This window comes from Poecilia formosa, unplaced genomic scaffold (assembly GCF_000485575.1).
Source record: "Poecilia formosa unplaced genomic scaffold, Poecilia_formosa-5.1.2 Scaffold364, whole genome shotgun sequence".
NCBI classification, from domain to species: Eukaryota; Metazoa; Chordata; class Actinopteri; order Cyprinodontiformes; family Poeciliidae; genus Poecilia; species Poecilia formosa.
The window spans coordinates 414,685-426,158 of NW_006800303.1; the positions used below are offsets into that span (position 1 = coordinate 414,685).

General features: G+C 39.4%; 1 protein-coding gene across 1 annotated transcript; it reads left to right on the forward strand.

The window, feature by feature from the left end:
* The first annotated feature begins 1,255 nt into the window (after positions 1 to 1,255).
* clec14a (C-type lectin domain containing 14A) lies at positions 1,256 to 4,206 on the forward strand. The gene is made up of 2 exons (XM_007574913.2): positions 1,256 to 1,524; positions 3,001 to 4,206. The coding sequence occupies exon 2, from the start codon at positions 3,036 to 3,038 to the stop codon at positions 4,104 to 4,106; it is 1,071 nt and encodes a 356-aa protein (XP_007574975.1). The 5' UTR covers positions 1,256 to 1,524; positions 3,001 to 3,035; the 3' UTR covers positions 4,107 to 4,206.
* The last annotated feature ends 7,268 nt before the right edge of the window (positions 4,207 to 11,474 follow it).

Genomic DNA, 11,474 nt, shown 5'->3' on the forward strand with positions numbered 1-11,474 from the left:
CACCTGAATCCCTTTTCCAATAATTCATTCCTCTTTAACTTTGTCACCTAATTCTGGAACATAAACATAAGTAACAGCATTTATTGCTGTATATGTTGTGAACTGTCCTAGTGGTTATAATTTTTTTTGGCAAGGCAATTTTATTTGACTTTAATTTCAGCAACAGAGCTGCTCAAAGTGCTTCATATGATTACAATGAAAAGTAAAACAACAAACGAGCAAAATGGAAAATCATTACATCACAGTGGTAAAGTAATGGAAAATGGTGACAGATTGAAAAGCAGACTACAGTCTGATGATCCAGTTAACTTGTTGTGTATCAAAGGCAACTTTAAAACACCTGGAGCTGCTTAACTCATTCCTGATAACGTTCCGTACTCAACCATCAAGTTCCATCCATGCTTGATGGAACTTTGTGTTTTCTCTCTGCCAGAAATTCCTGAAGAAGAATCACTTTACGAATAGCTAAAAAATAAATAGTTAAAGTCCAAGTCTAAACCTCATTCATTTTCCCTCCAGAAACACCCTCCAGGCTTTTTTGGTCTTTCATATTTAATTCCAAAAAAATACACTGAAGTTTGTTTTTACAAAATCATACATGATTTTGTAAAAAGTTTTGCTATGATGTCAGAGCCCTGTAGCTTTCAGAGCGCTAAGTGTTAACACGCCCATTACATTTGTAACCATGAGAAAACCTTTGTCAGAAATGGCTTTCCCCTCCATGGCCGTACTTCCTGACATTCTTTGCACAGCACCGCCTGGAAATGCCTAAGTCACCACTTACCCTATCGGCTTCCCTGCGCCTTTCCACTGTTTGTTCAAATCCGAGCTGTGAGCAAGTTTAAAGAGAATAAAAGAACGCTGATAAGACGTGTCCTCCACTGTCCTGACACTCAGAACGTGAAAGTTGCCGTAAAACTGATTTGTTTGCACTTCTACACACAACATTTCATTAACACCATCTATTAATGAACATGTCCTTTGTTAAACCCATGTCTTAAAAAACAATAGAACAGGTGTACCTAATAAAGTGGCCACTGAGATTAAGGAAAACCCACCTGCTGCTGTCACATGTTCACTTCCCAGGATTCAACTGGGAATTACTTCAGCTCAGAAAATACTAAATCGCAAGCCGAGGTTTTGGTCTGAATGTCTCAGTTTTCAATCTAATTAGTTGACGGCGTCCCTGAGCAGGAAAACAGCTGACCGTATCAAGACCTAACACACTTCCTGTCCAGGAGCAGAGAGAGGGAGGCTACGGGGGGCTGCTGGGGGTGTGGGAGTGAAGCCAGAAATCTGCCAGCACAGCTACTGTGAAGGAGGAACCAGAAGAAAAAAAGAAGAGCTAAACTGGAAGAAGTGGAAAGAAAAGGTTTTTTTTCAGTCAGGAGGATAAAACTAAAGAGTGGAGGAGACACCAGCAGCTGTCCAGAGAAGACAATAACCTGAGAACAAACAGAGCAGAAAGAGGGAGAGGAGGAGGAAAAGAAACGACCGAATCAAAACCTGGAAGAGTAACTAACGGTAAGAGAGACCAATTAACCAGACAGAATGCAGATTCATTTATTTCTGTATTCCATCTGGGTATTTTTTTGTTTTTTTTGTGACATCTTAGTAAAATTTCAGTGTAGAAAAACTGTTTTACATTGACACAAATAACGTGAGGAAATGATGTAAAGTGAGCGTGAAAGTTGAATTTTTTTGTTGCTTTTAGAAACTGATCATCCGGTCCAAACACCGTAAGCCTAAATTCAGCTCATCTGACCTTCCATGACCAGAGATCCACGGCTCAGCTGGAAAATCTATAGACAAGATCCTTTATAGAAAAATTAAAGAGCTCAAATTCTAAGGCTTGCAAAGAAGAATGGGCAAAGGTTTCTTTTTAGATGTATAAAGATAGTAGAGACATATTCTAAGTATTGACTCAAGTTCTGAACATAAATGCATGTAATATTTTTTTTTAATTTGTGAAACAAACCAAAACTCTTTCCACCTACATATTTATCTACCTTGTCCTGATCCACATCATAACCCCCAATAAACTTTATCACTGTAACTTTACGCAGATGTTAAAGAGGCTTGAACACTTTTACAAAGTTCCACGTCGCATCACACAAAACACACCATGATAAAACATGCAGTCATGTTCAGTAAGTTAGAATCCACATTCAGGCTCATTTATCAGATTAAAAATATCTTTTGAAGACAACCTTTAAGCAGGTTTTAAACATTTCTGTTATAAAAATGCTTCTTATTGGTCTGATCTGATGTTGCAATCTTAAATGTGTTTTCATTATAAGGAGAAAATCATCCTAATTAACAGGAATAAAGATCTCTGTGTTATTCATTTAGTGAATAGGTACTGAAATAAATTTCAGTTAAACACAGTTAAATTAAATTCATAATTTCATGACTATACATCCACATAGCTTATGGAAATATTAAGAAGAATAAACTGATGGTTGATGATTCCATGGTACCTGGTCTGAAATGGTTTGTTTACACTCAGTTAACCTGCTTGTGGCAGACGACCGTTCGTAATGAACCAGGTCCTGCTTCTGCTGGAGGTTTCATCCTGTTAAAGGGGAGGTTTTCCTCCCCACCAGAACCCTACCTGCATGCTCAGTACGAGGGATTTGCTGTCTGGATTCTGTTGCTTTGTTCTCGTCCAGGAGGACTCTGTACCATCTGTTGGGTTTCCTTAGATAGTAACTCTTTTTTTAAGCTAATTTAAATAATGAATTGAACTTAATGCTCTGTTTGATGACTAGGATCAATTGGAATCCGTGTGTTTGTTTGAACTGAAATTACTTTGTTTTTGTAAAGTGCCTCAAGTTAAATTGTGCCATATATATAAAAAAAATATATATGGCAAAAATATATATCTGAATTAAAATGAAATAGCTGTGAATAAAACTGCGGGAACTAACTGGCCAATTGTCCTATTGTCCTATTCCTGACCATCACGGCTTTAATAAGTAATATTGCTTATTTTGACAGTGACATCATCACCAAAGGGGGCGGAGCTTGAGGAAATGGAATTTTGGCTCTGCTGCTGGTGGAGTTCCCTTTGGATGTTTGTCTTCGTGCTGAGAAATGTCTCCACCAACTTGTCCTCACACACCAAATACAGTCTGAGCAACAGCAAAGCTTCCTTTGACCAGGCCATGATGAACTGCCATCCTGGTGTTCTGCCCTCTGTGGCCACCCAACAAGAGCTCCAGGAAATATTTCAGCTTCTCAACAAGTCAAAGTCATTTCAGGAAAATACCACCGTCTGGGTCGGGCTGAGGAAGCTTAAAAACAGATGCAGTACTGATGAACAACCTCTGAGAGGATTCAAGTGGGTAGAGAACGGCAGCCAGGAGGCCAGCGCCGTCAACTGGCTGGAGAAGCCGAAGCTGACCTGTGCAGAGCTCTTATGTGGGGCTCTGAGGCGACAGCATGTCCAGGCAGAAGTTACTTGGGGTTTAATCCCCACCAGCTGTAAAACCCACTACCATTTCATCTGCAAAGGAAGCGATGCGCATACAGAACTACAGCTGAAAACGAGCCCGACAACATCAAAACCCGCCTCGGCAACGTTCCGTCCTAACGTCCCGATATCAGAGCCAGAATCCTGTGAGCATTCCAGAGACCCCAAGCATCCCAGCATTCGCTTCCTGATGGCTGATTCCAGCAACGGCAACAAAATCCTGGTTGAGTGTTGGTCTGCCGTAAAGTTAGACCTGTTCTGTTCAGGAGTTCCTGCAGTTTGGCGAGTGCTGGATGGCTCCCCTGCTAATTTCAGCATCATCTGCCAGAAGTGTAAAGAAGGCTTCCAGAAAGACGGCTCAGGGTTCTGCGTCGACGTGGATGAATGCAGCACCGGGAACCCCTGCAAGCACACCTGCCAGAATACCGAGGGTTCCTACAGGTGTGTCTGTGCTGATGAGCAGGACTCCTCATGTGAGGATGCAGCACCAGCTACATCTGACAAGAAGTCACTGTCACACATCCTGATCCCCGTACTGGCTGTGGTTGCTGTGCTGCTGGTGATACTGGTAATCGTTGGCGTGGTGAAATGCTGCTTACAGAGGCGCAAGAAGATGAAGGCCAAATCATAAACAACAAGGAGTCCTATATATGCCACTGAAGACATTTTAAACAGCTTTTTGATTTGAGATATTATGTAAAATCAACCTTTTTTGAGTTTTACATCATGTCATGATGTTATTCACTCATCAAAAACATACCTGGATGTTTTGATTCTGTTGCTTTGATTCTTTCACGCATCTTTGAGAAATCCTTGAATCTCCCATGGCAACCATTGGGGTTGTATAAACACTTGCTCTCACAAAGCCCTACCCAAGTTCCTCATTGAAGCTGCAACCCTGAACCAAGCTTCTGCTCTACAGAGTACCTTTCCCTACTCAACTCCTCTAGACTAGTGGCAGCAGCAATTAGCAAACACCTATTGGGGCTGGGAGTCTGCTGAGCTCATCATACGAACTACTACTCAGCTCCTTCAGACTAGCCAGTTTTTATGATGACTTGTTGTAGGTTTAGTATTGGAAAGAGCCAGAGCTTATTAAAGAGACAGAAGTATCAAATTGCAAAGTTAAATTTCTTTGTAAGTCATATTTTATATATACAGCATTCTGACAGTAACAGTTACTTGATTGTGCTGAAAGACGGCACTTTGTGCCTGAATACTGCCCCTTCAAACCTTACGGAATTACAAATTATAACTTTGAAATCATCTTACCTAATAACTTCTCCCTTATTGGTATGAACTGAAATTATTTTACTATATATTTCTATGTAACTGAATCTGAAATGGGGGAATTAAAAATAAACTAGACTGAAACTGAATTGTTGTAAAAAAAAAATTTTTTAAAAAGCAGCACTCACCTAAATTTATCTGTAATTGTGATTTATTTGTTAAATAAAGATTTGCGTTTAAAGTCTTTTGTTGCATCTCAGATTATTTCAGAGGTTCGCTCAGTTTCTCCAACAGTCAAAGAGAAAGGACAGTTTTCCTTTCTGTTGGACTTCATTAAAAAAAAAAATAAAAATAAAACAAACAAACAAAAAACTACCAGGTTTGTTAACCAGTTTCAGGACCCGACCAGAACCCCTCTGTGTAAATTACCTTGAGAAATAATGAGATTTGGTTATATATGAAAACAGGCTTTAATGCCAAAAAATGATCAAATGTTACAAGCCATACATGTCATAGAAATGGAACAAATACAGAGTTACATTCACCGTCCAGCTCTGGGCCACACTGAGCTCATGGATGGAACCAAGTGAGGCAAAGACTGTAGTGAGTTTAGCTTTTTATTCTTCTCTGCAATCTGTACCCTCCCTAAAGGGAAGCCCAATCAGTTTCAATCTGTTTACATATGACTGATAGCAGTCACACGTAAACATGGTTATGTAAGCTGCAGTGTGTGCATGTATGCAGATAAGAGGCTAAAAGAGATATAGGAAAAGACAGAATCCCTGACACATCCATGATGTTCAACATCAGGATGCTCAAACATTTTTGTGAGTTTAATGGTGAAAATATAACAAGGCCAATAATCAGGAACAACATAATCAAATTTTCACAAGACTTTGTCTTCTACAAAACAGGGATGAGTTTAGAAAATGGCTTCCTGTTTGCTGGAGCCCACTAAAGAAGACAGGAAATGTTTCCCCTCAGACCGTCTTTATCACAGGGGCGCCCGGTTGGTAGAGCAGGCCCACCATGTTCAGAGGCTCGTCCTCAACGCGGTTCTCCTGGGTCATTTGGTCATTGCTGTGTCTTCTCCACCCTGCTTCCTGTCAATTTACTATTCAATAAGGACAATTGGTGTCAATAAATAAAAAGAAAAGTCTTTGACGTCGCGTGGCGCATTGTTTAGAGCTGACGCAATTCTAAACCTCGACGCGGCCATCGAGAGTTCCTTTCCCCTTCCTTTCTGATTACTGTCGAATAAAGGCTGTAAATTCAGAAAAAATGCTGCCCACCGCCTCCAAAACAGACTTTGTCAAATGGGATGTCATGTGACTTTTGAAGGTTATCTGGCTTATGCACCATTGTAATAATATCTGAACCCTCCTGTCGATTCAAACGAACTGAAATGTGGAGCAGTGCAGAAGTATTAAAATCTTTCAAATGACTTTCTCTATGTCTGCCACAGTTTCACCTCAAGCCTGTCTGGACCAATGGACAGTAGGACTTTCTGACGGCCGTGTGGCTGGCCACCCTGGACACCATAACTTTAGGGTGTAACACAGCCACTTAAAAAAAGAAGCACATTTTCTATTGTTCACTGAATGTAGCCATACAGTAAATCACTGGAGGCTAATGAGACTGAAGTTAGCATCTGAGTTGTAGATTCCTATTCGGTGCTAAATTAAAGGGCTATTCGGTTTTTTAAGGAACATTTGACGACGTTGGCAGTAATGGCATCTGTTTCGCCAATCAGATTCCACTGAGATTAATGTTGTTCTGGTGTGCGTGTTTACTACAATAATACTGGACTTTAATTTTCTCTGGTCTCATCCCTGACGACATGTTTATCCATATGTCGTCAGGGATGTGGATAAACATCCCTGTGTGATTGCTATGCAGCAATCACACAGGAGGCTGACGCCCTGCCTCAGTTCAGAACTGTGTACTTTATATGAGGCCTGCTGCTGCATAGATCCGTCTGACTGAAAGTCACTGAAAGTGTTTCATGTATTTACTCCATCCAGATCAGAATACTGCAACCCCAAATTGACTGGTATCCAGTTTAATCCTTTAATATCCAGAACTAATGATCTTGATTTATTTGAATTATAATCAAATGTGTTTTATAGATTTAAACTGGACTTATTTACATTCTTCATAAATCCCTTTACTTTTATGGTGAAATTTTGTTGCATAGATAAAATGAAATTATAATAAAACAAACCTATTTGTTCCTGTGATAATGTCTCTACTTTAACTAGATGTGTAATCTGTTAGCTCTGTCGCCATCTGGTGGCAGCAGTTTACTGTTGCACCTCTTCCTGTAGACTTATATGACACTTTAACTGGTGAATCACAAAGCTAATTAAACATGTAAAGGTTGGAAATATTACACCTCTCCCTGTCTTCTAATCCTGAGGACAGAACTGAGAGGAGGTGCCAGCATCTCACCAGGCTGTCAGCTCTGCTCTGCCTGCTGAGCTGGACAATGTGATCATATGGAGCAGCAGAGCAGGACGAGGCGCTGCTAAATGAAATTAGTGGAACAAGGATTACCTCTGTATGCTGTTGTTGATAACGGCTGGGGGGGGATATCAAAAATACAACAAAAAATAAAACTAAAAGAAGCTATTGAATTTTTTGTGAAGGAATGTTTACATTTTTGAAAGACTTTTAGGAACTTGTTCTGTTTGAATCCACAGTGTTTGATTTGTCACTGCATGAAGGATGTTCAGCAGCAGCCTGGTGTTGAAGAAAAACATGGTAACATTCTGCTGAAAAATAATGTTGGTATATGTTTTAAACAGGCACATCTTAAAAAAGGTTTGATTTCCAAAACTTTATTAAAAAAACAACACATCGTTTGAACAGGAAGACTTTTCTTCTTAGAAATATTAAAAAAAAAAACACATCGTTTGAACAGGAAGACTTTTCTTCTTAGAAATAAAATGAAACTGGACTCTTAATTTTAAAGGGGCAGTACTGTAATATAAAATCGACTCTTTTGAACTTTACATCATGTTATCATGTTATTCTCTCATCAAAACCATACCTGATTCTTTCATGCATGTTTGAGAAATCCTTTAATCTCCATGGGAACAATTCATGCAAAACGCCTGGATGGACATAGCCCCGCCTTCAAGCATGCAACTGTTTCCACGTTTCTGAGCTTCCGCCTCACAGCTGACTTTCCCACTCAGCTCCTTCAGACTAGCCAGCAGCAATTAGCAAACACCTGACCATCAGCTGAGCTCATTATAGGAGCTACTGCTCAGTAGGTTAAGGGTTAATAGAGGAGTTTCAGAAAGAGCTGGGCTTTTTAAAGAGTTTTTCAAGCTATTAATTATGACATCAAAATTTGTGTCATATTTGATGTAGACAACATTTTCGTAATAACTGAAGGTAACACAGTTCCTTGATTGTTCTATGAAAAAGGCACTGTGTGCCTGGAAAACTGCCCCTTTAAAAACTGAGTCTTGGTTTTATTGTCTCAGAACGTGATGTGCAGGATTGTGGTTAGAGCTGAGCTTTGGATTGACTTGGACAGAAAACTCACTGACAATCTGTGCTATTCTAAAAATAATGAAAAAAAAAAATAGAACAGCACAGTACAGTTTCGTGTGAGTGAGTGTGTGAGTGTGTGTGACTGGTATGGATGAGGCAGAGGTGAAGAGTTCAGCAGAGAAACAAAGCCTTCAACATGACTGTAATAACAGGCTGTAACACAAACTCACCTTTGTTGTTTCCGAAACAGGTACAGGTCACCTGGAGGTGAGCAGCTGACACACACACAGCGTAACCTTTGACCTAACCAGAACTCTTACACACACAAACGCACACTGCAGTGCTATGTTCTGACAGTTATTGCCAACATCCAAACAGCATCATGGAGCATAGAAAAGGATCCCATCGATACAATTATTAACACTGATTATGTTTTATTATTTATGAGTAAATCAAGAACACACACTTTATGATGACTTGTTCTCCGCTGAGGGACCAAACTTAAATAAAAGAACGTTTCCCTCACTGGAGGCTGGAGGCGCTGTCAGGCTGTGGAGCCTGTCAGTCTGGGAGAGACGGCCAGGTGAGTCAGTCTCTACGGTAACAACATAATTATCAGTGAGGAGCTCTTCATCTGACAGGACGCAGAATTTACACTCCTATGAGTCACACCGAAACCCCCAACGAGTTCCACTGAATCCAGAATCACCAGCAGGATCTTCCTCCTCCTCCTCCTCCTCCTCCTCCTCACTGCCGCCATGTCGTCACCGCTTCCGGGTCGGGGCGAGGTGGGGCTGTCCGGGTCAACCTGGTGTCAAGGTTTCAGTAACGTCTTCATTGGTGTTTGAAGAATGAGATTTAATCTGACAGAAATCGTTTAATGTCATTCAAGAACCAGAACCAGAACCACACATGGTTCTGCAGCATTCAGCTTCTATGCACCACAAATCTGGAACAAACTTCTAGAAAACTGCAAAACAGCTGAAACACTGAGTTCCTTTAAACCCAGACTAACCCCTCCTGTTTAGAGCTGCTTTTGAACCATAATAAATGGAACATTGACCAACATATATGATGATTTTGATCAAATGTAACAGGTTTTCACTATGATGTGATCATGATGGGGTTTTTTCTTCATGTTTTCATGATGTAAAACACTTTGAACTGCCTTGTTTCTAAAATGTGCTCTGCAAATAAACTTGATTGATTAAAAAAGGATGAATCTTTCATTGGGTAACCCATGGCAACCTCCAGGATGATCAGGGTCTGCTGTGTCCTGAAGGCCCGGTGGGCCGAGGGTCTGATGGACAAACAGCCAGAAATAAACTTCTCTCTTGCAGCCTTTGTTCTCTTCTCTTCCTTGTCCTTTTTCTTCTTTTCCTCCTCTTCCTCCTCTTCCTCCCCCCACTCAGTGTTTTGGTGAGAGTGTCCTTTAAGCCTCCAGCTCATCCAGTTAATCCAGTGAGATAATGGTGAACAGTGAGTGGTTGTTCTACTCTGTTACTTCACCATCAGCAGCTTTTTAAACCACTACACTGGAAAAAAACCAGAGCAAAAGAAAAAAAAAAATCTGTCAGCAATAATAATAAAAATAATCTTCATCATCTACATTCCAGCTCTACATTTTTTCTTACTTTTAACTGAAAAACCTACTTCTTAGAGATCTTTGTTTTTCCAGCTGCGTTCCTTCAGTCTCTCTCAGGCAGCTGAGATCATCATGGTGAAGGAAGGACAGAGATCGTGTTTCTCTGGTTGACTGGCGGTGAAGACCGTACCTGACGTCTCATTCTGATCGATATTTGATTTTGTAGCATGTGTTTACATGTTAGCAGTAAATTCCTTCAGTTCCCCACATGAGAGATAATCAGTCACTTCAGTTTCATTTCTAACAGATATCTTTGGATGAATGTTGATTTTTCTTTTCTCTATGAAATCAACACGAACTCAGATTATATCAGTTGGATTTGTTGTTTTTCCCTTCAATTATAAAAAACTGACAAATGTTTTATTAGATCGGGTTTGGAGACACTGAAGGTGAAATGTGAAGCCACAACAATTATTAATCATATAACATGATAGCTGTTAACATGATGTCATACGTAAATTTGTCAGTTGTGTTATGTCTTCAATAAAATGTTAACTAAACATTTTAATCATAAATTATTCAGAATTCAGGAAACTTTGGAACATTTTTTGGTGAATTTTACTTCAAATGGGACTTTACTTTTAAGATCTGCTCTGAGCACTAGAGCCCTAGTCCTGTTGGGGCCCCCTGTCGGCCCTTCATGGGGCCCTGAGCAGCAGCTTATTGGTTCCTTCAAACTGTTTGAAGTGAAACTGCTGTTTCATTTTAAACTCATGAATAAACTTAAAGATTATTATTTACAGCGATCTCTGTTTGATCAGGAATTAAACTTCTGAAGCAACTTTGTTCTCTTGATTTTTGAACTTAGTGACTTTTTAAACTGACTGTGAAACTGAGATTTAAAAAAAAAATCATATGAAATCTTGATATTTATTGGACTGGATATTTTCAAGTCGGGTATCAGTCAAAAGTAATGATGCAACGAGCCGGCCCAAGGTTTAAGCACACTTTGCTACTGCGAAGGGCCGCATGCATAGGACAAACATACAACTTCTACCACAGACCCACATGGAAATGATCATAAAGTCACAATTGAAATTATACTGCTGCTTCTGTCACAGATGGTAAAATATGTACAAATAGATAGGCCAGTGATCATCAAACCAGATCTAAAACTGCTTTTGAAAGCAAAATAAAAAACATAGAAAGAAAAAGAAAAGATGAATCACAAAAGGTCAGTGATTCACAGAGAATGGGCCCCAAATGAAACAGCTTAGGGCCCCAAACAACCTTGGACTGGCTCTGACCATGCTAACAACAGACCATTAAGACTTTTAGCAAATCCAACAAAAATGACCTCTGATCATGACTGACCTTGGAAAAAAAATTTATATTTAGTTGAGGCTAAATGTTGTTTCATTTAGCCACAACTAAATGAAACAACAATTTAATTTAGTTGTGGCTGCTTTAATTCCTACTGAAGTAATTAACTTTTACCTATGAATTTATATGAAAATATTAAACAACTACAACTAAGAAGAAGAAGAAGAAGAAGAAGAACAGCAACAACAACAACGATAAAAATAAATAAATAAATAAACAAATAATAATAATAATAATAATAATAATAATAATAATAATAATAATAATAATAATAATAATAATAATAATAATAATAAT

Bases quoted from the DNA above. Each gene is read 5' to 3' on its own strand.
- clec14a (XM_007574913.2), top strand. From the start codon at position 3,036: ATGGAATTTTGGCTCTGCTGCTGGTGGAGTTCCCTTTGGATGTTTGTC.